This window comes from Microtus pennsylvanicus, chromosome 2 (genome assembly GCF_037038515.1).
Source record: "Microtus pennsylvanicus isolate mMicPen1 chromosome 2, mMicPen1.hap1, whole genome shotgun sequence".
NCBI classification, from domain to species: domain Eukaryota; kingdom Metazoa; phylum Chordata; class Mammalia; order Rodentia; family Cricetidae; genus Microtus; species Microtus pennsylvanicus.
Window position 1 is genome coordinate 131,347,790 of NC_134580.1, and position 27,036 is coordinate 131,374,825.

Sequence of the window (27,036 nt, forward strand, 5' to 3'; positions counted from 1 at the left end):
TGGCTCAGGGCTGAGGACCTGGATTCTGTCTCCAGCACCCACATGGTGGCTCACATTCATCTGTAGCTCCAGTCCCAAGGGATCTGATGCCCTCTTGTGACCACAGACACCAAGCATGACCATGGTGCAAAAAAACATACACACAAGCAAAGGATTCATACACGTAAAATTAATAAGCTTTTTAAAAAAACAATGAAACTAGACAGAATGCATATTCATATCCGCAAATGTCATTTGACAAAGGGAGGTTTTCATTACAAATTTTAAAGATGGGACAGGGGTGTGACTTAGTCAGTGGTAAAGCATGCTTACCATGAGACAAAGGAAAGGAAAGAGAGGGTGGGAGGGAAGGAGAGACAGATGGAGGGAAGAAGAAAGAGAGGGAGGGAAGGGGAAAAGAGGGAAAGAGAAAAAGAGGGAGGGAAAGAGAAAAAGAGGGAGGGAATGAGAGAGAGGGAGGGAAGGAGAGAGAGGGAGGGAAGGAGGGAGAGGGAGGGAAGGAGGGAAAGGGAGGTAAGGAGGGAGAGGGAGGGAAGGAGGGAGAGGGAGGGAAGAGGGAGGGAAGGAGGGAGAGGGAGGGAAGGAGGGAGAGGGAGGGAAGGAGGGAGAGGGAGGGAAGGAGGGAGAGGGAGGGAAGGAGAGAGAGGGAGGGAAGGAGAAGAGGGAAGGAGGGAGAGCAGAGGATGGAAGGGAAGGGAGATTAATTTTGCTCTAAGATTCAGTTTAGTGACATTTCTCTCCTGCTCCTCCCTCCCATGCTGGGTTCCACCTGCCCAAGCCTCCCAGCCCTGGGCATTTGCGCATGTGGGTATCCATCCTCTCTATCACACCAAATTCCAGCTATCAAATGTGCTTGGATTCCTACTGCTGCTTAACCGGCTGTGCCACAACGGCTGGAAGTCAGCCTTCGTTATCTGCCTGTAAATGGCGCAGGCCCTGCGCCCAAGGGGATAACTCAAGCAGGCGCTCGGCGCAGAACGTGTCCCAAAGCACTGTTTCTCCTCATCCATCCCAGCTAGCCACTGTACCAAACAAATGAGGTCACACCCACGGCAAGTCGGTCAACTGTCCTTCAAACTCTGGATCCTGACCAATCCCTCACTTCCTCACCCCGACTTCCACATGAAGCAGGCAACATATTGGTACCAGACAAAAGACAACTGCCCCACATGTCCAAAGGTCTCCAGAACTAGAGGAGGGGGAGTTAATGTAGAGTAGAAAGTGTGGTGGGCAAGACATCACCTCCTGAGTCAGGAAATGCAGTTTTGCCAGGAGCTTCTTGGCCAGGGTCAACTTCCTTTGCATGTTGCTCTGCCTCAGGCCCCGTAAAAGCTGCAATCCTTGCTTTGCCATAAGATTCTGGAAGGGCAGGAAGAGAATATGAGTAGAAGAACTCAGCTAGGTGCCCTATTTCCTTCCCGTCCCCAGCCGGTACCAGGCTGTGTGACAGTAGTTTCCCTCGGCATCGATCCAGGGCGTTGGGTCGAGTCATAGTCCTGCGCTCAGCACCGAGGCAAAACTGTCTGCAGAGAGAAGCCAGTGACCAGATCAGGATGCCAGAATCACTTCCTTCAGGAAGTGCCTCCTATTTCCTGACCCTTACAGGCCTTCCTCAGAGAGCCTCGTGCCCAAATGGCCAAGCGTAGGCTGGTGTTTGAACCCTGCGGCAGTCAATATTTAACATCTGCTGCCCTGGCTACTTCAGTTATGGCCACAGATCCTAGCCTGCCTACCCTCTGCGCGTCAGTTAGAAATGTCCGCCAGTCCTGCCCTCCACCCAAGGCCTACAGTGTCAGGCCCTACTTGTTTACCTTCTGGGAGAGTCCTATGCCCACACTAAGTCAGAGAAGAATGCCTTTAGTCTCCACCAGCCCATCTAGAAGCTAACTGGACTTCCAGGTGAGGTGGTATATGACACCTTTAATTTCAGCACTTGGGAGGCAGAGATACATGGATCTCTGTGGGTCTGAGGCCAGCCTGCTCTACATAGAGAGTTCCAGAACAGCCAGGGGCTACATAGTGAGACCCTGCCTCAAAAAAAAAAAAAAGAAAAGAAAAGAAAAGAAAAAGAAAAAAGAAAAAAAAAGAGCTGGAACATACCAACACCACACAAAATGCATGATTTCCAATGACCTCCTCCAACCAATACACACCAAAGCTGTGCTGTTGAGATGGCACGGGGGAAAGGACGCTGGCTGCCAAGCCTAACAATATGAGAAACCAACTCCTACAAATTGTCCTCTAAATTCCTTATCCTAGCATGGTATGGATGCACATGTATACACACAAATGCATGCAATTAAAAATAAAATCTTTTTTTAAAAATGCAATTAAGGGTGTTTTTAAAAAAACACATAGAAGTCAAACTTTCAATTGCTCTGTCATATTTTACCTTAATCTATCAGCAAATTATTTACATTCTTTCTTAAAAATCCAGAACCAGCCGGGCGGTGGTGGCGCACGCCTTTAATCCCAGCACTCGGGAGGCAGAGGCAGGCGGATCTCTGTGAGTTCGAGACCAGCCTGGTCTACAGAGCTAGTTCCAGGACAGGCTCCAAAGCCACAGAGAAACCCTGTCTCGAAAAACCAAAAAAAAAAAAAAAAAATCCAGAACCAGTGCTAGGAGATGGTGGTGCACACCTTTAATCCCAGCACTCGGGAGGCAGAGGCAGGCAGATCTCTGGGAGTTTGAGGCCAACCTGGTCTACAGAGCTAGTTCCAGGACAGGCTCCAAAGATCCAGAGAAACCCTGTCTCGGGGGAGGGGAGGAAGGTCTACCCCTAAGAAATCATGTACAAGCCCTGTATCAGTTCAGTTTGGGGCTGCCTTTTCCACCCTGGCAGAGGCAGCCACTCTCCTGGATTCCTCCAATGGAATAAATCTCTTGATAAGGCTTGTGGTAACAACTTTCCCCAAGCGGAACAAAGATGTAGCAGCTCTTGCATCTGGAGCAGAGCAGAACTGATACATTTCTGCCACGAAACTCCCTTAGCACGCAGAGCTCTAACAATTTTAACTGGAGCAGAGCAGAGCAGAGCTGTAACGGTTAGGCTGGGGAAACTTTCCCGTGCTGGAGCAGAATTGTTGTACTGCAGGGAAGAATTGTTATTCTCGGGGGAAGCTGAGAGAACAGAGCAGAACTGTGACAACCCAGCTGGAGCAGAGTTGTTACACTTGCATTAGGGAAACCTTTCCTGGAGCCAGGATTGTAAAACTTTGCTGGGAAAACAGTCTCCCACTGGGACAGAGCTGTAGGTAATCCCTGGCTTCAGACTGCCAGGATAACTTTCCATCCAGGGCTGTAATATTTCCATCACAGAGAGAACTTGCCTCAGGAAAAAAAAAATCCAGAATCACGATAGGTATATGACTCAGCAATAGAATACATACTTAGCATGAATGAGGCTGAGTTTAATGTCCAGCATGCATGTAATATGGTTGTATACACTAGCATCCGGCATCTGACCTCTTCTCCCATCTTCCTGCAGAATCACCTGGGCTAAGTGGTCATCATTTCCCGCTCAGGCCGTCACTTCCTCACTGCACGGCTGCTGTTCTCACCCTCACGCCACACCACATTCTCAGAAGCCCCCAGAATGTTGTCAACTGTTTTCCATCTATTTTGTTCTACTGCAGCTGCTTCTCATCTAAGGGCAAAACACCGAACTCTAAAAATGGCCTAAAAGGTTCGGCACACCTGGTCCATTATCTCCATCCTCATTAAACACGCCTTGCCCAGTGAAGGACAACCCGACTCACACTGGCCTCTTTGCTCCTCCATAAATCACAGAGAGTAACACATCTTTGTGCACACAGATGAGCTCTGAGGAAGCCAGGGAAAGTCAAACACATCACTTATCTCTTCAGCGGAATGAGGTTCTCAGCTGTAGTTTACAATCTGGTGATCCCTTGCTGTCTGATGCGCCAGGCTCTGTCTGTATCTCCCGGAATTTATATTTTACTTTCCCCACTAAGACCTTGAGCATTGCTTGTAAGCCGTAAAACCCACCCTCATGAAAGATGTTACTTGTACTTTACAATAGCCTAAGTCACTTCTGTGTTATCTTAGGGCCAGACCAATCCTGATGCCCACAGGCATGTTTATCCCAGTCAATCTCCCTAGATCCAAAATCTTGGGCACTCTCTCTGAGCCAACAGTACCCATCTTTATGTACTTTGTAAACAATCTCAATGTAAACATGCCTTTTTAAAAATTTTCTTTTTCCAATTTTAAATTTATTTTATGAACATTAGTGTTTTGCCTGCATGTATATTTTTGTGTGGGAGTGTTGGGTCCCATGAAACTGGCATTACAGACAGTTGTGAGCTGCCATATGGGTGCTGGAAATTGAAAAGCAGTCCGTGCTCTTAAACTCAAAACCATCTCTCCAACCCCCCCCACACACACACACACTTTTTTTTTCAAGACAGGATTTCTCTGTATAACCCTGGCTTTCCTGAAATTAGCACTGAAGTCTAGGCTGGCTTTGAACTCACAGAGATCTCCTGTTTCTGCCTCCCAAGTGCTGGGCTTACAGGTGTGCACCACCACCGTCCAGCTTAGGTTGGGTAAGTTTATCTGGAATGACCCGCTAGAACTGTGGGTAGCACTGTCTCGTGGGCTGAGGTCCTGGGTTGAATAAAATGGAGAAGGTGAGCTGAGCCCCACGCGTTTGTCAGCCCTGCTTCCTGACTGTAGATGCTGTTGGTCACCTGTGTCCTGCTCTTGCTAGAATGCCTTCCCTGCTGCAATGAATTGTACCCCCAACACTGTACCCCCAAAATAAATTCTTCTGTAAGTCATTTTGGAGAAATATTTTTTTCACAGCAATGAGAAAAGTCACAGACACTGGACTAAGATCTGTGACTGAACATGTTTTTTTCCTCTTGTACATCTAGCCATGCTCTGCAAATGCCAACTGTGAACGCTTGGCTGTTTATGGTTTTTTTTTCTATAGACAATGACCTTGTGTCTGTAACACTGGTCTCAAACTGAGGCTGACCTTGAACTTCTGATCCTCCTGCCTCTCCCTCCCAAGTGCTGGGGTTACAAACATGCACCACCATGCCTGGTTTCTGCAGTGCTGGGGATTGAACCCGGGGTTCTGTGCATGCCAGGCAGGTGAGCTGCATGCCCAGCCTCCTTTGAATCTGTTTACCTCATTTCCATTGCACGGTTCCGTTCATCTCCTATCTCCTAAACTATTACAACGCCTTCTTTAGCAATCCTGTCTTCTCTCACACCATCTCTCTCCCACTCATCCTTTCTAAAGTTATAAATTAGAATTTCAAGACCTTCAGTGGCTCCCTCCTGTCACCCAGAGAAGAAACCATGGTCACTGCCATGGCATAGCAAGTGCCAGAAGTGTTTGCTGAATGAAGAGAAAACTCTTGAGAAAAGTGTCAGATAGGGGCTCAAGCGTCTGGGGCAAGTTATCAAATTCCTAGCAGTGTGGGTGAAAGGTGAAAACGACTAGAACTTGTTCATGTGGTTAGAGCAACAACTAGTCAAACTGGGAAAGGACTAGTTAAGAATGAGGAGTCGGATGACAGCAGAACTAGTTAATGCAGGAGGTGAAGGAAGATTAAATCAGCATCACAGAGGGGCAACTGGGGAAGCAATGAGTCAGGAAGGACCAACAAATGGGCGCAGAAGCTGGCCAGGTATAGGCTGGATGGATGAGGGTAAGGTTTTCCCTTCTCAGGATATAGGAGAGGAGAGGAGCCTTATAAGCTTGTAGGAGCCCAACAACCCGTGATCTCTATCACGCTCCATTGATACAGACACTTCTCGTTCTCTTTCATCTGTAGGTGCTGGGTAAATGCAGCTTGGTCTAGACAGTCACCTTGAGTCTCTTGCCCATCATGAGACTGGCCAGGGATTGGCAGCCCCCGGGACTGACTCAGCTCAGCTCACCTGCTCCCAGCCACCAGCTCTTCCAGAGTCTGCTTGAGTCGTGTGCAGGCACCCAGCCTGGACCTGCGCTGCATCTTCTCAGCCTCCCACAAGCCCTGGTCCTGTGTGGGTTCCAGCAGAAGTCAGTCTTGGGGGTCCCTGGCCCATACCCCACCCATTCATACCACTGGTCGGTTTCTCTAGCCCTTCTGTCTCCACTCCCGTCCATCACTCCACCCACCCCTCTCCAAGCTCCCACAATTTTGTTCCCCTCAGTTTGCCTAGAAACTCTGAGCCTTGTCCACCCATTTCCTGGTCCTACACCAACAAGGTGTGAGCTCCACCCCATTCGTGTCTATTTTGGAGCCTTCCAAAGCTGAGTCTTGGGTGCCCTGTGGCTAGGCCTTTCCCTTCGGGGGCCACCTTGCTCTCACCAGCCTCTCCGCTACTTTGCGCACACTATTGCTGCAATGCAGGCGCCAAGTGTAATCCTCCCAGCGGCTCCAAACATGCAGACAAGGCTTTCGGTGACGCAGAGGCAAGCAGAGGTATGGCCTGGGCCAAACAGAGAGAAGGGAGGGGTTTGGGGGCATCCTGAGTGCTTGGGGGCTCGTCTATACCCTCTGACAAGTCACTCAGATCACTCACCCATTGCCATCCACAGGCTCAGGCCACTGAGCAGGTGTCCCCAGCAGCTCTTCCTCCTCCTGCCCTGACCCTCTGTCCTCAGATCCCAGGAGAGGTTGAGCTTCCAGTGTGCTATCTTGAGTTTCGACAGTCCTTGACCTTTGGCCCAATTGTTCCTCTCTGCGTCCTGCATGACCTGGCCCCACAGAGGATCAAAGGTCAGAACTGAGGGTTAGATGCATTTCTCCTCCGCAGCCTTTCCCTCCGTAAGAGAACCCACCACTATCCCTGAAGCTGACCATTCCTCCTGTAGTCTAAAGACTGAAACAAGAGGGCCCACTCTCAATCCCATGACCTTCAGTGCCCATCTAGGTCACACACCAATAGAAATCTCCAAGCTGATGGGCTGCTTGGCCAGCGAAGGATCAATCATGGTGGCCTCAAAGACCACTGCAAAGAGTAGGAAATCTTCACAGGGCGCCAGGGCATTCTAGGAACGAGAATTAGATCAGCTACTGCCCTCCCAAGGAGTAGTCGGCTCTTCACAATGCCCACAGAAAGATTCCAACTAAGGTCCCGGGGGCTCTGGGAGTGTCGTACCTCCCCCTTGACCCCTGGTAGCTCCCCCATACATTGGTCCAGGGGACTGATTCTCCCTGGCCCACTCCCTCTATATACGCCATGTATCACATCAGCACACATGTGCACATACACTAAATTCATATTCACGTTCCCAAACTGGAAACAGCATCATGATGTATCTAATGCTCAGAAGGGGATTTACGGGCCTTGTCCACCCATGCTGAGGGTCACCACCACCAACCCCCACCTCTGGCAGAGGCAGCAACTCCTCCACCTCCACCTCCATTGCACTGGGAATCTCAGGTGCATCCCCACTGGCGCCGGCATCCACAGGCTGCAGAACGGCAGCCGGTGTCTGATCCTGCTTGGTTTTCTTTTTTTTCTTCTTTCCAGCGAGTCGGGATAATCTGGACCCCTTTGTGGTCTGAGGGGACTTTGGTTCAACTCTGCCTTCCAACACCTCCATGGACACAGCTACCAGAAGTCGGCCCCGGAACCAAATGCCTTCCCCAATGCCTTCGTTGAGACTTTGAAGACCATCCCGGAGCCTGCCACTGGGGAGCGAGCCATAGAGGGGCACCCAGGCTGGACCGAAAGTGGGCTTAAACCCCGCTGTGGAGGACAAGAACAGGTTTTGGATGGGAGAACAGGGTAAAAGAAGACTGCTCTGGACTGTATACCTTTGTATCCTCCAGTTGGAGGGGGGAGAGGACACGGACCTGTTTGTCACAGTAGCAGACCGAGGACCTCTCTGGACTTTAGGGAGAGCTGAGGCTGGGACGGAACTACTTATGTGGTAATTGGGGTGCTGGATGGTGGGTATTGAAGCCTCAGATTTCACAGTGGTCCTTATACAGCAAGGCTTGACTGGAGCTGCCACTGTGTTTAAGCTTGTAAAACCAGAGGCGGGGTCATGGTCGGAAGGAGGAGCCTGGCTTAGAACAGTTCCTTCTGGGGAATAGATGGTTATGCCTAGGGGCCTGTGTTCTAAGGATGGTCTTTGTTCTGAGGGGCTGACGTGAGCTAGGGCAGACGGTGCCCCACACGGGCCAGGCATGCTCACCCGCGCGGCCAGAGTTCGAGATCTGCCTCAGGTCCAGCACGTGCGTGGCGAGCGCCACATCCAGGAGCGGCGCGTCGTCACGCAGCTGCAGGCGAAGGCCGCGCGTTAGTGGCGGGAAGAGTTCCATAAAGCTCAACTGCTCATTCCACTCGGGAGCCGCTTCTTCTCCACGCACCGAAGTCTCACCCTGAAGGAAAGTCAGGTGGAAGGGGTCAGTGAGGGTCCCAGAAGATGGTTCTGTAATGACCTGAGTTTGGTCCCCAGGTCCTACACGGTTGACCCTGCAGGTTGTCCTCTGATCTCCATACGTGTGCATGGCACTCAGCGCACCCACACACATACACAGAACAAATTATAAAGGCTGGAGAGATGGCTCGGTGGTTAGTTAAGAGTGCTTTTCCAGGGAGCGTTTTTTTGTTTGTTTGTTTGTTGGCTCCTAGTCCGCACATGGAGCAGTTCACAAGCATCTGTGACTCCAGCTGCAGGCGTCTGACACCCTCTTCAGGTCTTGGTGGGCACCTGTACTCAAGTGCACAGAACACCACACAGCCCTGCGTGCACATAACTAAGAATAAAAATAGCCAGGCGCTGTGGCGCATGCCTGTAATCCTACCAAGTGGATCTCTGAATTCCAGGCCAGGTAGGGCTACATAGCAAAACCGTGTCTCAAAATGAGTAAATAAAGATATCTTTTCTTTTTTTCTTTCTCTCTTTTTCTCTTTCTTATTCTTTCAAAACAGGGTTTCTCTATAGCTTTGGTGCCTATCCTGAAACTAGCCTTTAGACCAGGCTGGCCTCAAACTCACAGAGATTGGCTTGTCTCTGCCTCCCAAGTGCTGGGATTAAAGGCGTGTGCCGCCACCGCCCAGCAAATGAAAATATCTTTAACAAATAACTTTTTAAAAATCTCGAGGTGTGGCATAGGGGGACAGAAGTCACTTACCTGCTGTCCCAGGAAGCTCACCCGCACATAGGGGTCCAGGAGGACGTGCTGGTCATGCAGGGCACGGGCCAGACTGCCTAGCAGCCCCGTACGCACTGTGGGAAGACCCTCTGCACGATACACGCGTATCCGCAGGCGAGCCCATGGCCTCTCAGCCTGCACTCCACGGGGCAGGAGTAGATTCCTAGGAAGAGCCCACGCTGAGGAGTAAAGCTGGAGCCTGAGCCCCTTTGATCCTCTGACCCCACCCCCAGGCCAGGCCTCCTCCGGTTCTCCATTCCCACCGCACCCCAGCTCACTTGTCAATATCTGAACTGGTCCCCGGGCATGGGGGTGGCAGTGGAAGGGGAAGGTCCCCACGTGCCCTCACAGACAAGGTGATCTTGACGAAGCCCTTGGTCCCCGAGCGGGTGTCACGGGGGTCATGCAGAGGAGCCCACTTTTGATGGAAGTGCCCATCTAAGGACAGAGGGATGGAACGAGGAGTGAGTCTACATTGGACGTTGGACAATGGCTGGGGTTTGGGTCGAAGCAGCCTGTCCCCATAGAGAGAATAGCCCGAGTATGTGAAAAGCCAGTCTTTAGAAGAGGTGGCTGTTCTCAGAAGTTAGTGTCGACAGCACGGGTGAGTGACCAGAGTTCAGTTTCTGGAGTCTTCGTGCGTGTGAATGAGTTTGAGTGAGAGGAGGGTTCAGTACCTGGCTGGTCCAAGGCCACGCCCAGATCCATCCTGAAGGTGCCTATCCTGGTGGCCATAAAAGGGAGAGTCTGCGAGTGGAAAGCCTGGGGAGAGACGAGTTAGTCCTGGTGCTTTGGCCCCTTCGTTGAGTCTCACTCTATAGCCCTGGCAGGGCCTTGAACTCCTGGCGCTCTTTCTGCCTCAGCCACCTATATACTCAGCTGGGCATTGCCCCTTTCTTGACCCGGTCCTCTTTCCCACTCACAGTGATCTCCAGCAGCAAGTCTTGTAGGTGGAGCCGAGTCTTGTGAAATTCGAACAAGAAGTACTGGGTTGAGTGAGAAAAGAGAAGGGAGGGAAGGTTAGGTGGAGGGGCTCATTCAGCTGGCCCCGAAATCGTGCAAAGAAATGCGGGTCCCTTTCCTAAAAGGTGCCTGCACACTCTTCAGTCACAGAACCGCGCGTCTTTGCACCCAGGCCCCGCCCTCTCCAGGGACGAGGTCTGTCTGGATCATACCCCCCCCCCATTATCTCAGGCTCGCCCTCTTCCTTGATCGTGCTCACCTCGTTGTAGAAGGGGCAATTGGTTCCACGCTGTGTTGTGGTCACGCGGCGCTGATCCCCCACGCGCACAGCCACGTAGGGGTTAATATTGACTCCCACTAGTTTCTGGGCCTCAAGTACAGTGACCCCGACCTAGGTAAGGAATGCAAAAGAGGGAGGAGAGTGAGACCTGCCTGGATAAGGGGAGAACCCTGGGAGGTTCCACGAGGCTTAGAATAAGGCACAAGAGCCATACCTGGAAGTCCTGGGCTCTGCACACCTGGAAGGGATCCCCACGGGGCAGGCCCAGGGTGCGGCTGTAGAGAAGCGTAGGGTCACCGTTACTTCACCTTCCTCACCCGCCCACACACGCAGTTGCCTGCTGCTGGCAGGCGGTCTCTGCACCATGAGCTTTTGGAGTCTAAGTCCTCTCAGATTACTGTGCTCTACCTTCATCTCAGGCCTACATCCAGAGTTTGACTCAGTCTTGGAGCTCTGAACCCGTTTGCTTGCTCAGACAAAGTTGGTTGAGATCTGCTAGGTGCCAGCACTGTTCTAAGAGATCTCACACTGATAAAACCTATCCTAATCCAATTTCTTTACAAACTGGTGTGAGTCACTATAACTGACTTTGACTATGACCGTGTCTGGGCCTATAAGGGAATGACCCTTGATGCCAGAGTATCCACCTTTTCCCCCATTCCCCGGTGTGGATGGGCGTGGCCTTACGTGTGTGAGGAAGACTGACTCACTGACAGGGCGTGAGAACACTTTACCTTTTGAGGGGGCTGAACACCACTCCAGAAATCTCCACGTCAGGCTCATCCTCCCCCTCCAGCTCCAGCTCCAGCTCATTCTCTCCGTCATCCTGTGTTCCTAGGCTTCGAGCTAGCTTCCGGCCCAGAGCCACTGCCCGACGCTCCAGCCTGGCCTCCCCGGGCCTGATGGGAAAAGCCCTCAAAGGTCATGACTAGCCTGTCACCTGTTGCTGGGCCTCCCTTGTTTCTGCTTATTTTAGGATTGACCTTTGACCTTCAGATTGACCACCCACACACACTTATTCTGGGACTAATTCTTTTCTTTCCTTTCCTTTTCTTTTCTTTGAGACAGGATTTCTTTGTGTAACAGCCCTGGCAGTTTTGGGACTCCCTTTGTAGACCAGGCTGGCCTTGAACTCACAGAGATCCACCTGGGATTAAAGGTATATGCTATCACATCATTCTAATTTCAGAACCTCTGACCTTATAATTAAATCTCAGACCCTGGAACTGACTCCATGACACTGGTTCTCAACCCCCGGACTGACCCCTGTGGCTCGCAGTCAGCTCCCACATACTTACTCCAACTCCTGGAAGCCCACATTGGGGATGATCAGTTCTGAGCTGGGAGGGGAAACAAAGAGGGTGAGATCTGCCTGTGAGAACCCGCTCAGGGTCACAGTGCCCAGCAGACCCAGAGAGGAGGTGAATGCTCCTTTTTTCTCTTCAGGGCCAGTTGCTTAAGTTTCTAGAAGATTACCTGTCTCGAATGGGTGTCCCAAAGTCCTCCTCTGCCCAGGTTCCAGCAGCTCCCTCAGGGGGCTGATACTTTAAGTCAAGCTCCACCTGGATCTGAAAGAGATAGGGTGTCCATGGGTCCCCTCAAACTGACATGGGGCTAAGAGAGTACTAGCACAATGCCTTACACGCCCTCTGCAAACAGAGACCCTTTGGGCAATGTCTGTAGTAATGTGTTCCTCTCTGACTATCGATAATGTCAGCATTCCCAATCTTCTGCATCTGGTAGCTGCTAAAAGAGGTGGAGTCGGTTTTAATGATATGACCCCTGGTAGGTCAGCTACACACCAAGGCAGGCCCCACTCCTAAGAGTAGTTGGGCAACACAAACTGAACTATTGTCAGGGGATGAAAAAAAGAAAAAGAAAACTCACAGTGGGATGGGAAAGGGGGTGAGGGTGGACAGGAGACATATGAGAAGAGCTGGGAATGAATATGATCAAAATACAATGTATTAAGTTCTCATAGAATTAATAAAGAATATTATTTTTGGGCCGGGCGGTGGTGGCACACGCCTTTAATCCCAGCACTCGGGAGGCAGAGGCAGGCGGATCTGTGTGAGTTCGAGACCAGCCTGGTCTACAAGAGCTAGTTCCAGGACAGGCTCCAAAACCACAGAGAAACCCTGTCTCGAAAAACCAAAAAAAAAAAAAAAAGAATATTATTTTTAAAGTATCCACAACCTTCTTGAGAACTAAGGGCAATGGTGCGGGGAGATGGCTTAGTAGTTCAAGGATGCTTGCTGGCAACCTGAGTTTGATGACCAGCACCTACAAGGGGAGGAGGAGAACCGACTCCTAGAAGGTGTCTTTCAACTTCTACACATACGCTCACCCACACGTAAAAAAATAATGTTTGATTGGGTGGTGGTGGCGCACACCTTTAATCCCAGCACTCAAGAAGGCAGTTGGATCTCTGGGTTCAGAAGCCAGCCTAGTCTACAGAGTGAGTTCCAGGACAACCAGGCTACACAGAGAAACCCTGTCTCAGAAAACCAAAATAACTAACTAACTAAATAAATTTTTTTTTATTTTTTAAAAAATAAATGTTTAAGGGACTAGAGAGATGGTTCATCTGTTAAAAGCACTGGTCTAGGTTCAATTCCCAGGACAAACATGGTGACTCACAAGCCTCTATAATGGGATCTGATTTTCTCTTCTGGCATGCAGGTATACATGTAGACAGGGCACTCATATACATAAAGTACATGAATAAATTAATCTTAAAAATAATGCTTAAAATATTTTTTTTTTCGGTTTTTCGAGACAGGGTTTCTCTGTGGCTTTGGAGCCTGTCCTGGAACTAGCTCTGTAGACCAGGCTGGTCTCGAACTCACAGAGATCCACCTGCCTCTGCCTCCCGAGTGCTGGGATTAAAGGCGTGCGCCACCACCGCCCGGCTCTTAAAATAATTTTTTGAGACAACGTTTTAGTGTGGTCTGGAAGTCACTATGTAAACCAAGCTGGCCTGGAGCTCAGAGAGACCCACCTGCCCCTGCCTCTGCCTCTGCCTCTGCCTCTGCTGGGATTATGGGTGTGCACTACCTCGTCAGTTATTAATAAAAAAGGAAATAAGTGAAAGGGACTGAAGGCTGAGGATCCAGCTCAGTTGGCAGAGAACTTGCCTAGCATTCAGAAAGGCTTGGGTATTGGACTCAGCAGCACTGAAAACAAACAAATCTAAGCCTGGAAACTACAAAACAAACCCTTAATAAACAGCAACAAAATTTAATCTCAATGTGCAAGTTACCTCTTGAGCCTATTCTTTCTCTGTTCTTGGCCTTCACAGCTCTGCATGGCTGGTCCCTGACAACTCTTGCAGCTCCATCTCATTCTATGTTTCTGTCCTGCTCAGCACCCCAACTAAGCCCCCCATCAGCACACAGGGATTTTACATAATCAGGCTTCTCTGTCTGAACTTTCTCATTCCTACCTAGTTAGCACCTATAACCTTCAGTTCTGAACTCAAGCATTGTTTCCCCAGAGAAACTCTTCCGACCTCCCCATCTAGGTCACAAACTGGTTATACTCTCATTGACTCTTACCTGTAGTGATATTTTGTTTGTAAACTAATAAATAAAGCTTGCCTGAAGATCAGAGTGCAGAGCTAAGCCACTAGAGACCAGGCAGTGGTGGCACACACCTTTAATCCCAGCAATCAGCAGACAGGAGACAGAGGCCATTGGATCTCTGTGAGTTCAAGGCCACTCTGGGCCCTGAATTAAATCTGGGCCCTGAGATTAAATCTGTCTAAAAGAGAAACAGAGCTCACACAAAAGTGGTCCCAGCACTTGGGATCCCATACCTTTAATCCCAGCCCTAGGGGGGTAGAGACCGGAGTGACGTGGCTGGGTGGAGAGAGGAATGTAAGGCAGAAGGAGAAAGAGTTCAGATGCAGTCTGAGGTTTTGTAGAGAGAGAGATTGTTTGAGGATTCAGTCTGAGCATGCAGTCTGAGGTTTCACAGAGGCAGCAGTCAGTCTGAGGAGTCATAAAGACAGGATCACCACTTTGGTCTGAGCATTGGGAGAGCTAAGAACTCTAGTGGTTGGCTGCTCTGATGCTCTGCTGCTGCTCTGATCCTTCAACTTTCAGACCCTGATATCTGACTCTGAGTTTCTATAATTAAGAATAATTAGAATTGCCAGGCAGTGGTGGCACATATCTTTAATCCCAGCACTCGGGAAGCAGAGGCAGGCGGATCTCTGTGAGTTCAAGGCCAGCTTGGTCTACAAGAGCTACTTCCAGGACAGGCTCCAAAGCTACAGAGAAACCCTGTTTCAAAAAAACCAAAAACTAAAATAATAATAATAATAATTAGAATTTGTGCTACACTTATCAGCCCTTCTGTAACACCCACCAACAGCAAATTCACTTCTGCCTACATGGAAGCTCAGCTACTGAGCTTCACAAAAGCAAATCTCTGTTTGGTTTTGCTTACCGTTGAATCCCTATTGCTCAACATCATCCTTGAACTTAACCAATGATTGAATTTAAAAATATAAAAATAAAAACATAAGTCTGGCTCTCCATTATGTAAATGAGGAAACAGCTTAGAGGTGCTGAACTCTTCTAGGCTCTCCAGTGGGAAGTGGCAGGTCTGAGATTCAAAGCCAAGTCTACCTCTTCTAAGGATAGGCAACCTTCCATGAAATTCCAGGAAAATCCTACTGGGTACATCATTGTCCATAAGAAAAAAAAGTGAGTCTACCCCAAATCCAAGGAGCAACAGTACACACCCTTTGGGACTCAGAAATAGCCTGCTTCTGGCCCATGTAGGATTCGGGCAGGGGCTACTGGAAGGGAGCCTAAGCTGGGGTGCTTGTTATCCCTGCTGTCTGGCTCAAATTTTCCCCTCAGTTAAATCGAACCCTCTGTCTGGAGAAGTCCCAGGCTTGCTGATGGTGGGCTGGTGGCACTTACTGGGGACACCCGGAGTTTCTCGTCCACTAGGGCTTCCCTCAGCACCAAGTGCCCAGCACTTTGCAACTGCTGCAGGGAGATCACCAGGGTCCCAAGGGGCCTAGAAGAAAGGTGTGGAGCTGAAGAGTGAACCAGGTGGTGACACCATTCCCTGGCTTCCTCCAGCTCTGCTTACCTGGGGCTGAACACGCGGCTACAGTTGACCACCTGTACAGATAGACTCTCCCCAGCCAGTGGAGATCCATAGTGGGGCCAACGAAACAGCTGGAGACAGAGAGACACTCATAACCGAATGCTGGGCTGACCCTCGCAGAGTCTACTCCCAACAGTCCAAACATGAGGCTACCTCTAGAACTGATCTCCCAAGCCTCGAACAACCCCCACCCAACATGGAGTTGACTTCAGTCTAGGGCTGATTTGGGACTCACTGCCAATCAAGAATTAATCCCGCTAGTGTTGAGACTGACGTCTCAAACCAGGTCAGATCTTTCAAGTCTAAGATTCATACCATTTCTGGAGACCACACCTTCCAAGCCCAGGAATGACCCCTTGTGCCCCAGTATGGAGCTCCCCCCCCCCAAAAAAAAGTACTGTCTTCTTTCCAGCTAGGAACTGGCTATACAGACCTCACCAACATCTGCTTCTTGGCCACAGTGAATTTTCCTTGTTTTCTGGGTAAAGCCTGCTCAAAAATGAAACTAGTTATTTATCAGCCTCTCCATAGACACAAATCATTTACCTCATCCACCCATGGGCCAGTGTCTAGTTCCCCAGCCAGGCTTAAAGAAAAGTAGAAAACAGGGAAAGAAGCCGGGGAGGAGGGAGACAGGTTATAGGGAGAGCAAGGATTTAAGTTGGAGTCTAGGGAATGAAAATGCAAGGCTCCCCAATTCTAAAAACCCTCAGACCATCCATGCAAGTCTCACCCCGAAAGCAGAGCTTCACTTGTCTGTCATGGATGCCCGGCAGCCCTGCTATGTGCCTCACACACACGGTCAGAGCCATGGCTGCCGAACCTCTGGCTCTCGGTCTGCCTGCTTGCCCTTCTGCCCACCTGTGTTGTCCATGACTCACTGGCTCACCCAGCAGGTTCAGCAATCCCTTCCCTTTAGTCAAACACACAGGGGACAGGCCTGGAAGTCACGGGTGGGGAAGCACTGAGACCTGAGAGGTAGGGAAGGAGGTCATGGGTGGGAAGGATTGGGGGCTGAGGGGTGGGATAAGGTCCCTGTTGTCAGCACAGGACTCTGCCTGTACCATCTGCAGGATGGCAAGGAGCTTCAGCCTGTATCTCATCTTTATGGGGTGAAAGACCCCAGCTTAGCTGCTGTAATGCCATTTTGCAAGGCTTTCACGCAAACAAATGCAAGTTCAAGGTAAAGTCGGTACTCCTAGGCGGCCAAAACAGGATATCTGTGGTCAGACACCAGGCCTAGGAGGGGAACGAACAGTTCTAGGAAAATCTACATGTACCCTAGATAGGGCCAAGTCTGCGATTATTATCAGACCTTCATGTCTCCGGGAAACTTGTCCCCTAAATGAACTCATCGCCTCATTCGAACTGACCAATGAGATCCCTGTAACCATACATTGCTTCTGTATGCCTGCTTTTGCCACCCTTTTCCTATAAAAAGACCTTCTCCCAGCCTGCAGGAGCGCAAGTCCTCCGAAAGGACTTTGCCGCCCACAGGTACCTGTGCCCACCCAATAAACCTCTTGCTAATTGCAGCCAGTGGTCTCGACTGTTCCTTGGGTTAGGGGTCTCCTCCTGAGGGAAGGACCACTCTGAGGGTCTTTCAGGGGTGGGACCTGGGATAGGGTACGAATGGAGAAAATGGGAATCTTAGGGTGGTCCCTGCTAGCCTATGAAGCTTCAAGGACATTGCCTTGGTTTTCTGTCTATGGCTGTGATAAAATGCAGTGACCATAAGTAACTGAGGGCGGTGTCTTAGGGTTATCATTGCTGTGATGAAACACTATGACCAAAAGCAGTTTGGGGAGTAATTAAGAAAATTCCCAACAGGTTTGCCTAAACCCAATCTTACAGAGGCTTCCTACTCTCATACGACTTTAGCTTTTGTCAAGTTGACATAAAACTAGTCTTGACCCTTGTCAACTTGACACACTATTGCAACAATATTTAATAATAATCTTTGTTCATCCCCAAGATCTCATATCAATAAGTAACACAATATAAAATATATTGGAAATTTAAGTCTCATGGGTTTTTGTTTGTTTTGGGGGGATTTTTTGAGACAGGGTTTCTCTGTGTAACTCTCACTGTCCCGGAACTCACTCTGTAGACCAGGTTGGCCTTGAACTCACAGAGATCTTCCTGCCTCTACCTCTCAAGTGCTGTTATGAACCACCTTGACACAAGGCAACTTGGGGAGGGAAGGGTTTATTTGACTTTCATATCCTAAGTCACCACTCCATAACTGCTGCTGTCCTTGATGGTCATCCCATGGTATTGGCATCCCCAAAATGTTGGGGTCTCTTGAGGGAAACCAAGGCAGGAACTCAAACTGGGTAGGAACCTGAGGCTGGAGCTTCATGCAGAGGCCATGGAAGCTCCAGTTAAGCCTACTTTTTTTTTAATAGGACCTAGGACCACTAGTCCAGGGTTGTCCTTGCCCACAGTAGACTGGGCTCCCCCCTATCAGTCACTAATTAAGGCACCCTACAGGTGTAGGCACACCTGTACACCTGCCTACACCCAAATCTTATGTGGAATTTTCTCAGCTGATGAACCTTCTTCTCATATGACCCTTCTAAATCAATCTTTAATCAAGAAAATGCCCTACAGGCTTGCTTACAGGCCAGTGTGACTGGGACATTTTCTCAATTGCAGTTCCTTCTTCTAAAATGACCCTAGTTTTTGTTTGTTTTTGGCTTGGTTTGGGTTTTTTTTGGGGGGGGGAGTTGAGATAGAGTTTCTCTGTATAGCCCTGGCTGTCCTGGAACTCACTATATAATCAGACTAGCCTTTAATTCAGATATCCACCTGTGTCAGGCGGTAGTGGCGCATGCCTTTAATCCCAGCACACTTGAAAGGCAGAGGCAGATGGATCTTTGTGAGTTTGAGGCCAACTTGATCTACAGAGTGGGTTCCAGGACATGATCCAAAACTACAAGAAAACCTGTCTTGAAAAACAAGATATAAAAAATAAAAACAAAAAAGCAAAAACAAACAAACAAAAATATCCACCTGCTCCTGCCTCCCTTATGCTAGTATTAAAGGTGTGTGCCACCACACCTGGCTCAACCCTTTCTTCTGTCCTGGGGCTAAGCATGGAACACACAGTTGTAATTCCAAGAGTTGGGAGACTGAAGCAGGAGAATTTCTCATTCAAGGTCAACTTGAGCTGCACAGTGAGACCTAGTTTCACAAAGAACAAAGATACACTGTCTGGATGAACCCCTTGTCCCCAGTGTTACATTTGTCAAATTAATAAGAGGTTGAATGCAACCCTAGCCTACATATAGTAGTTGTATTTTGTGTGTCTTAACCAGAAGGCATGCATGTGTAGGTCAGAAGACAGCCTGCAGGAGTGACTGTTCTTCTTCCACCACGTGGGGCCTGGCAAGCAAACGCAGGTCGTCCGTCGGTCAGGCTTGGCAAGAAGTTTTTCCTCACTGGTCCATCTCCCTGGCCCAGTTATTCCCTTCCTTTTTTTTGTTTTTTGTTTGTTTGTTTGATTTTTCAAGACAGAGTTTCTCTGTGGCGTTGGAACCTGTCCTGGAACTTGCTCTGTAGACCAAGCTCGCTGTTTTGTTTCTTGAGACAGGGTTTCTCTGTGTAGCTCTGGCTGTCCTGGAACTCGCTTGTAGACCAGGCTGGCCTTGAACTCAGAGATCTACCAGCCTCTGCCTCCCAAGTGCTGAGATTAAAGATGTGCACCACCACCATCCAGACTCCCAATTATTCCCTTTTTTTTTTTTTTTTTTGGTTTTTCGAGACAGGGTTTCTCTGTGGTTTTGGAGCCTGTCCTGGAACTAGCTCTTGTGGACCAGGCTGGTCTCGAACTCACAGAGATCCGCCTGCCTCTGCCTCCCGAGTGCTGGGATTAAAGGCGTGCGCCACCACCGCCCGGCTCCAATTATTCCCTTTAATTACTTCCTATGTGCAGAACTTTTGTTGAGTTCTTACACATGGAGAGATGCAGACAAGGAAAGGTGAAATAGATGTGCTCCTAAGCCTGAAAAGAACATACCACAGTTACTTTCACAGTAGGAAAGAGATGGGACTGGGGAATCTCTGAGGAGGGCCGACAGAAGCCCTTTGCTGAAGAGGGAGTCTTTAAAACAGGATCTAAGACAGAAACTGGGACCCATGGTCAGCATTTAGGGAGTGGGAAGGATTGGTATGCCCTAGGACTTGTAATTTGGTCAGCTTGACTGAAATGCAAGGAATGTACAGGGCAGCAATGATAGATAAGATTGGACCATCCGAAGAACTGGGTCTTGTTATACACCTCAAGCTCTATAACATGGCTCCTCCTTGAGTAAGCTTTTATGTCCCACTAATGGCATTAGGAAGAACTGGGGATGTCACTCAGGTAGTAGAATACTTGCCAAGCACGCAGGAGGCCATAGGTTTAATCCCAAATTACTCTAACCTCAGAATTTAGGAGATGGAGGCAGAGGGATGGGAGGTTCAAGGTCATCATGACAAAGTGAGTTTGAGGCAATCCTGGGCTACAGGAGATCCTGTCCCTAAAATCTAAAAACCACTCAAAACAAACAAAAAAGCTAAACAACCACCATGGAACTCCATACTTGGCAAGAAAGGTTGCTTTTTAACTTAATCTTTTTGAGAATTTCATACATGGTATTTATATCATTTCCAGATACCCCTCCCTCTCCAACTCCTCCTGTGCCCCCATCACTCCCTCTCAAAGTCATGACCTCTTCTATACTAATTAGAGCAGGTGTACACACACCCTACCGAGCCCATAGTGTAGCTCTTGTATACACGTGCTTAGGACTGACCTCTTCCTCTTGGGATAACCTATCAGTATGTTTGCCTCTGGAAAACTGATTCTCCTTCTCTCACCAGACACTGTTTGTCTGTAGTGCTTCACCTAGAGGTGGAGCTTTAAGAAATTCCCCTAACCAGGTTGGCATGTCTGCTGTTACTACATGGGCCTTGTTGAGGTGACCATATTGTTGGGATTTCATGGGCGAAGCATCTCCGGCTCTTACAATCCTCCTGATCCTTCTTCCCATGTTTCCTAAGCCTTGGGTGTTAGGGGTTGCATTGTAGATGTGTGGGGGTCTCTGTGACCCCCAGGGCCAGCAGAGGGTCACTCAAGTGAGGCAAGAGGGATTCAACAAGACTCAGTAGTTAGTTCAAACTTCTAGAGTCTTACCCTGGGCAGTTTACTTTAGGCGTGTTTCAGCAGAGCACAATTTTGAAAAAGGATTCCTCATGGTAATTACTTCATCCCATGCATACAATAAATCTTAAGGCTTGACTACATCAACACTCTTTGTAAAGTCCATGTGGCCTCTTCTGTAAAGATGAGTTCTAGTGACTGAGAAACAATGCTCAAGAGAAGGGCTTAGGGACGATGACTGAGACAAACACAAGAGTCTGGAGGAGTCAGGAGTGACCTGGCCATACCGAGACCACGAAAGTCACCAGGCTATACAGCACATCCAGTCCCAGTCTTCTGGGTGGGAAGCAGGTTATACATCTCTTCCTTTGAGAGACAACCCCATCGTTTAACATTCCTGGTTCCCTTACTGCTTACCTGTGAGCACAAGGACCTCTGTGTCCCCTACACAGGTATAACCTCGGGGCCGACAATACACTGTCACCCATTCTCTGGGTTTTGACCAGTTGTGGATCTCTGCCATAGCCTCTGTGTGCTGCAAAAAGAAGCTGCACTTCCCTGCGGGTATCAGTGCTTAGAATACAACTAGAAACTTTATTGACTGAGGAAAATGGTAACAGTAGATTCCCTTCTAGGGTCTATAACCCCTTCAGCCACATAAGAGTTGGCCACGTTTACACCCAGCACGAATTCCCTCCTACTGAGTGGGTCTTCAGTCCAACTGAATAGCTATTGGTGACCCTTTAGATAATAGTGCCGCTACTGTACTGCTGGGGACATTTCACCAGCTGGTCATTGTTCGGGTTCGTTGGCTTTACAGATGGACAGACTGTGAAAGTAGATAGGTTGATTGTTACATCGCATCTCCCCATATAATAGCTGTGATACTATGAGAGCTAGGCCTTAAGGAGGGGCCTTCTGGAAAAGTTACAGCTCGATTCTTCCAAGTTCTGCATCCAAAGCATATGGTGTTTGCAGCAATAGATTCTTACCTTCAAGTTCTGGGAGGCAACCAAGGGCCACTGTTGCAGGAAGGAGAGAGCCGCTTGTTGGTCCTGGCAGCCCGGCTAACTTACTCCCGAAATCATCACACAGAAACTGTATTCATTAAATCACTGCTTGGCCCATTAGCTCTAACTTCTTATTAGCTAACTCTTACATATTAATTTAACCCATTTATATTCATCTGTGTATCACCATGTGGCAGTGGCTTAGCAGCAAGGTTCATAGTGTCCTATCTCTGGCGGCTCCATGGCGTCTCTCTGACTCTGCCTCCTTTCTCCCAGCATTCAGTTCCCTCTTCCATGCCTACCTAAGTTTTGCCCTATCAACAGGCCAAGGCAGTTTCTTTATTCATTAATGAAAGCAACACATAGACAGAAGGACCTCCTACACCAGGCCACAGCAATAGCTTATTGTTGCTGGAATGAGAAATACTTCCCATTCCTCAGCTTACACACTGGGTGCAGAGCTGATGGCACTGTTTGGGGAGGCTTAGGAGGTGTGGTCTTGTTCGAAGAAGTCTGTCACTTGAAGTCAAGCTTTGGGAATTTAGAGACTTGCACCATTTCCACTTTGTTCTCTACTTGGTGTTTGCAGTTCAAGCTAAGAGCTTTCATCCCAGCTGGTTGGTGATGGTGCACACCTTTAATCCCAGTACTCAGGAGGTAGAAGAGGGTGGGATCTCTGTGAGTTTGCGGACATCCTGGTATACGTAACAGGTTCCAGGCCAGCCAGAGCTACAGACACCCTGTCCCAAAAATAAAGTGTGCAGCCGGGTGGTAGTGGCGCACGTCTTTAATCCCAGCACTAAGGAGGCAGAGGCAGAAGGATCTCTGTAAGATAGCAGACTTCAACCTCCGGTCCCACACACGAAGCCATAAAAAAAGCGGGCGACCGCTTGGCTGCCAGTGACGTCACGCGGCTCTGTGACGTGCTCCTCTGTGACGGCAGCAGTGGGCAGAGTCGGCCGCGCCGCTCGGGGCTCAGGCAGGATCTGACCCCCGTGGCGCGCGGCAGCGGAGGGAGGGCCGAGGGCTTTGGCTGCAGCGACTTCGGCTTCCCCTGGGAAGCCCCAGGGCAGGATGCGGCGGAGCCCCCGCTCAGGCTCGGCCGCATCCTCTCACAATCCCGCACCCGACTTCTTCAGCGAGAACAGCAATAGTTCCCACAGCGTGACTTCGGGGGACAGCAATGGGCGCCGGTCCGCTGGGCCGGAGCTCGAGCAGCCCGAGGGCAGAAGGGCCCGGGGCTCGAGCTGTGGTGAGCCCGCCATAAGCCCAGGAGTGCCCGGAGGAGACACCTGGGCAGGAAGCTCTCTGCCGAAGCCTGCGCCTCGGAGCCACAATGGCCAGACCGCCTGTGGCGCGGCAACCGTGAGGGGCGGGGCCTCGGGTGCGGGCGGGGTCGAGCCCGGGGGCGAGAGGGCGGGACGGCCGCGAGGGGCGGGGCGGGGCCCGGCGCGGACTAGGGTGCAGTTCCCATTTCGCCCCTGAGGGGGGCGCGCTCCATGCGAGTCCCTGAGGGGCGGGGCACGGTGCCACGGCCGGTCCCGGGAGGGGGCGGAGACGATCCAGTGTTTGGGCCTGGCAGAGGAGGCGCCGCAGCGCCAGCGCGAGTGGCAGCCTGGACCCGAGCCCCGCCGCACTGAGACTCAGGCATGGGGGTGCGGCGGGAGCGAGGCCTGTTAGAGAGGCTGCCCAGCTGTTTAGCACTAGGTTCAGGAGCCTGCGCCCGGGCCCCGGGGGAAGTGCGGGACTGCGGTGCCCAAGACCTCAATGGAGCCCTGCGCTCCCGCAGAACCGGGTGAATCTCCTGAAGACTTGGAGGAGCAACTCAACCTTCTCCCGGTCCTGGATCTGAGGCAGGAGATGCCTCCCACGCGGATGTCCAAGAGCTTCCTGAGTATGAGCCAGGACAGCCCCATTCTCTCGAACCTGGCACTCGGAACCCCAGTTCTCCTCCCTAGCCCGGGTCCCAGAATCCAGCCCGACCCCCTCTGACCTGGCACTCGGAACCCCAGTTCTGCCCAAGCCTGAGCCCAAGAGTCCAGCCTCGGCTCGTTTTCCCAGCCCACCCTCACCTCCTGAGTCCCAGGACCTTGCCCCCCTGGCCCTTCCCGAGCCTTTCTGAAGCTGCACCACCTCACCCACGTGGCTTGCCCTCTCTGAGAGGTTTCTCCTGTCCCCGTCCCCAGGCCTCCTCTTTCAGGTGCTGAGCATATTGTTATCAGTGGCAGGAGACGCGCTGGTCAGTGTGTACAGGTCAGAGGAAGAATGGGCAGGGATGGCTCAGGGAAGGGCAGCAGGGCTGGGTCCAACCAAGGCTAGAACCCTGGGGTCGAGGCTAGGGTGGGTTAGGGCCTCAGGCTTCCACCCTGGTTCTTCAGGGAAGTCTGCTCCATCCGCTTCCTGTTCAGTTCTTTGTCGCTCCTGAGCATCTTTCTGGCAGGTGAGGAGCTTCAACTCCCTGGGGCCCCAGCTCTGCAGGTTTGCAGCCAAATTCAGCTCACAGGTCCCTGTGCCCCTCGGCCCACTCTAGTGACCCCGCTTGGTCTCGTCTCTCACTGTCAGTCCTTCTGCAGCCCCAGCCCCAAACTCCCTTGCTTTCCTCCTGGTTCCCTTATATCAGCAGATGCCCCGTTCTCTTTTTCTAGTATTCTGGTGGGGTCTCCTGTACCTGGTCCCCACTTTGGAGAATGTGAGTTGGAGAGACTGTCTCCAGGCAGAGTGGAGGTTGTGGGGAGGGCATCACTGGGTTGCTGGGAGGGGCAGTGTTGGAAGCACTGAGTGCAATCCCCAGAGGCCATCCCAGAATGGGAGGGAAAGGGTAGTAAATCTCAAAAAGGGAGGTTCTGGGAGTCTAGCCACACCTTGCTGACTTGGGAGAAGAAGGTTGCTTATTCGTCCCTCCCTCAACAGGAGCCTCAGGAGATGCTGACTCTAAGGTGAAAGAGGGCAGATGGGGTGGGAGCTGGACAGCTCTGCAAATCTCTCTTTGGGGGCCTTCAGAAAGGCATGCACAGGGATGGGTAGCTAACACATGGCACCTGCCTCCCCAATCCAGCCAATACCACCAGCGCGTGCACTCCCAGAGCCAGCAGCTGCAGCAGCTACAGAAGGAGCTGAATAATCTTCACAAGGAGGTGTCCAGTGTGCGCGCAGCCCACAGTGAGGTGAGTCCCCTCCACGGGGGCTCGGGGACAGAGCTGCGCTTTGGAACTGGCACATCCTGGGTCCTGAGATGAATCTTCACCCCCAATACCCACTGTGGGGACTCTTTCCCAAGACCCTTAAGGTCCTATCTGAATATTGTGTTACCGAGAAGCAGGGCCACTGCAACCCTCCTGTTCCACCCTCTGCCTTTAGAGAGTGGCCAAGCTTGTGTTCCAGAGGCTGAATGAGGACTTCGTGCGGAAACCCGACTATGCACTGAGCTCTGTGGGTAAGACGTAGTAGACACGTGGAAAGAAGCAGACTCTGGAACCTAGATAACGACATTGATGAGAAAGCCTGGGAGTCCCTAAAAGTGACTTCTGCCCACCCAGGAGCCTCTATCGACCTGGAGAAGACGTCCAGTGACTATGAAGACACCAACACTGCCTACTTCTGGAATCGCTTGAGCTTCTGGAACTATGCTCGCCCACCCTCAGTCATACTGGAGGTGGGCCTGGAACCAGGGTGCTGGGGATGGTGCCAAAGGGCAAGAGCCAGGAGAGAGGACTGGAACTGAGGTCAGTTTGGCTTCAGAAGGTGCCCCACTGTAGGCAGGGGCTGGCATGGTGTGGGAAGGTTCCTGCCAAGCCAAGGATGCCGTTAAACTGAAGAGAACTGAAGTGCTGGGGACTCAGCATTGCCTCACGTGGACAGGCAAGAACCAAGGCAGAAGGCAGAGCTCTGGGCTGAGCAGCAGCCCTAGGACAGGGTCTTCTCTGCAGCTCAGGCTGCCTTCCAGTTCTCAGTACTGTCTGGTCTTGGATTTGTCATGTGTTCTGATAGTCTGTCTAAACCCCTGCAGCCAGATGTGTTCCCTGGAAACTGCTGGGCCTTTGAAGGCGACCAAGGTCAGGTGGTGATCCGACTGCCAGGCCATGTGCAGCTAAGCGACATCACCCTACAGCATCCTCCACCCACTGTGGCACACACTGGAGGGGCCAGCAGTGCACCCCGGGACTTTGCAGTCTTTGTGAGTGGGGTGGGGACCAGGAGGTGGAGCGTCTGCTTAGGAAACCCTAGACGGTGGTGAGAACTATTGCCAGTGCGTGTCATTGTTTGCTCATCTGTAAACTGGACATAACGCATGTGGGCCGCTACAGGCTGTAATGAGCATCACCATATCCAGATAGTAGGCTTGGCTTTCTAAGCTCTCTCTATATTATTTCATTGCTTCTGCAAAACCTATGAAGTACTGTTGTTTCCTCCCATCTGAAGGGGAATGATCGTGCTCTTAAAAGGAGCGATTACGAGCTCAGTCACATTACTTTTTAAAAAAGATTTAAGTGTGAGTGGTTTTGCCTGTGTGTAAGTAGTGTATCACACACATGCCTAGTGCCCCAGAAAGTCAGAAGATACTGGTAGGTTCTCTGAACTGGAGTTAAGCACCATGAGCTAGAAGATACTGGTAGGTTCTCTGAACTGGAGTTAAGCACCGTGAGCTAGAAGATACTGGTAGGTTCTCTGAACTGGAGTTAAGCACTGTGAGCTGCCATGTGGGTCCTTGGCAAGAGCCATCTTTCCTGCCCTGCTAACAACTTTCTAGTAGCCTGGTTGGTTTGCTTAAGACAGGGCCTTCTGTGCAGCGCAGGTTGACCTTAAACTCACTCCTGCCTTAGCATCCCTGGTGCTAGGCTATCCTGGCTGTTACATTCCACACTACACATGCTATGTTAGAGCATGAACCAGAGCACAGGTAGCTGTGGATGTGTAGACGGCCCTGAACAAAGCTGTCCCCTGCTTCCTCTGTACCTCACTGTTCCCCCATACACTCTTCCCCTCCAGGGGCTCCAAGCTGATGATGAGACGGAAGTGTTCTTGGGAAAATTCACCTTTGATGTGCAGAAATCTGAAATTCAAACTTTCCACCTACAGGTGTGTTTTTCTCTGGGGGTGGGGCAATGGACATTGGTGGGAAGGACAGTCTTGAGAGCAGTTGTTGGCATGACCCGTTTGTCTCCCCAGAATGACCCTCCATCAGCCTTCCCCAAGGTGAAGATTCAGATTCGAAGCAACTGGGGCCATCCCCGTTTCACATGCTTATATCGAGTCCGTGCCCACGGCGTGCGGATCTCGGAGTGGGCAGACAGTGCTACAGGGGTCACTGGGGGACCCAATTAAAAATGCTGATGGTTGGAGGAGAATTGAGATTTGTGCATCAGTGCTGGGAGGTCACC

The 27,036-nt window shown here is 50.6% G+C and overlaps 2 protein-coding genes across 3 annotated transcripts in view; one reads left to right on the forward strand and one right to left on the reverse strand.

Annotated features, from left to right (window-relative positions):
• Nucleotides 1-16,314, reverse strand: part of LOC142844413 (fer-1-like protein 4) — a 36,336-nt gene extending 20,022 nt beyond the window's left edge. The window contains exons 1-21 of the mRNA XM_075962846.1: nt 16,236-16,314; nt 15,936-15,991; nt 15,485-15,573; nt 15,310-15,409; nt 11,852-11,943; nt 11,674-11,715; nt 11,110-11,274; nt 10,590-10,650; nt 10,355-10,486; nt 10,056-10,118; nt 9,810-9,894; nt 9,411-9,570; nt 9,112-9,295; nt 8,169-8,355; nt 7,353-7,717; nt 6,905-7,013; nt 6,545-6,719; nt 6,331-6,451; nt 5,918-6,018; nt 1,436-1,523; nt 1,243-1,359 (exon numbers count right to left, since the gene is read on the reverse strand). Coding sequence (XP_075818961.1) covers nt 1,243-1,359; nt 1,436-1,523; nt 5,918-6,018; nt 6,331-6,451; nt 6,545-6,719; nt 6,905-7,013; nt 7,353-7,717; nt 8,169-8,355; nt 9,112-9,295; nt 9,411-9,570; nt 9,810-9,894; nt 10,056-10,118; nt 10,355-10,486; nt 10,590-10,650; nt 11,110-11,274; nt 11,674-11,715; nt 11,852-11,943; nt 15,310-15,409; nt 15,485-15,573; nt 15,936-15,991; nt 16,236-16,314 — 2,571 coding nt within the window. The remainder of the gene's footprint in view (nt 1-1,242; nt 1,360-1,435; nt 1,524-5,917; nt 6,019-6,330; nt 6,452-6,544; nt 6,720-6,904; nt 7,014-7,352; nt 7,718-8,168; nt 8,356-9,111; nt 9,296-9,410; nt 9,571-9,809; nt 9,895-10,055; nt 10,119-10,354; nt 10,487-10,589; nt 10,651-11,109; nt 11,275-11,673; nt 11,716-11,851; nt 11,944-15,309; nt 15,410-15,484; nt 15,574-15,935; nt 15,992-16,235) is intronic.
• Nucleotides 16,315-22,612: 6,298 nt separating this feature from the next.
• Spag4 (sperm associated antigen 4) lies at nt 22,613-27,036 on the forward strand. Of its 2 annotated transcripts, XM_075962700.1 has the most exons (12): nt 22,613-23,042; nt 23,448-23,552; nt 23,845-23,911; nt 24,037-24,098; nt 24,304-24,347; nt 24,569-24,594; nt 24,714-24,822; nt 25,016-25,091; nt 25,195-25,310; nt 25,665-25,832; nt 26,645-26,734; nt 26,825-27,036. In XM_075962700.1, exons 1-12 carry the CDS (start codon nt 22,733-22,735, stop codon nt 26,978-26,980), a joined length of 1,329 nt encoding a protein of 442 aa, XP_075818815.1. In that variant the 5' UTR covers nt 22,613-22,732; the 3' UTR covers nt 26,981-27,036. The 2 variants fall into 2 exon arrangements, with proteins under 2 accessions (XP_075818815.1, XP_075818816.1); XM_075962701.1 differs by lacking the exons at nt 24,037-24,098; nt 24,304-24,347; nt 24,569-24,594.

Coding starts and splice junctions, on each gene's coding strand:
- Spag4 (XM_075962700.1), top strand. CDS start 22,733: ATGCGGCGGAGCCCCCGCTCAGGCTCGGCCGCATCCTCTCACAATCCC. Junction 24,595..24,713: donor CAGGAGATGCTGACTCTAAG/GTGAAAGAGGGC, acceptor TCCCCAATCCAG/CCAATACCACCAGCGCGTGC. Junction 25,311..25,664: donor CACCCTCAGTCATACTGGAG/GTGGGCCTGGAA, acceptor AAACCCCTGCAG/CCAGATGTGTTCCCTGGAAA.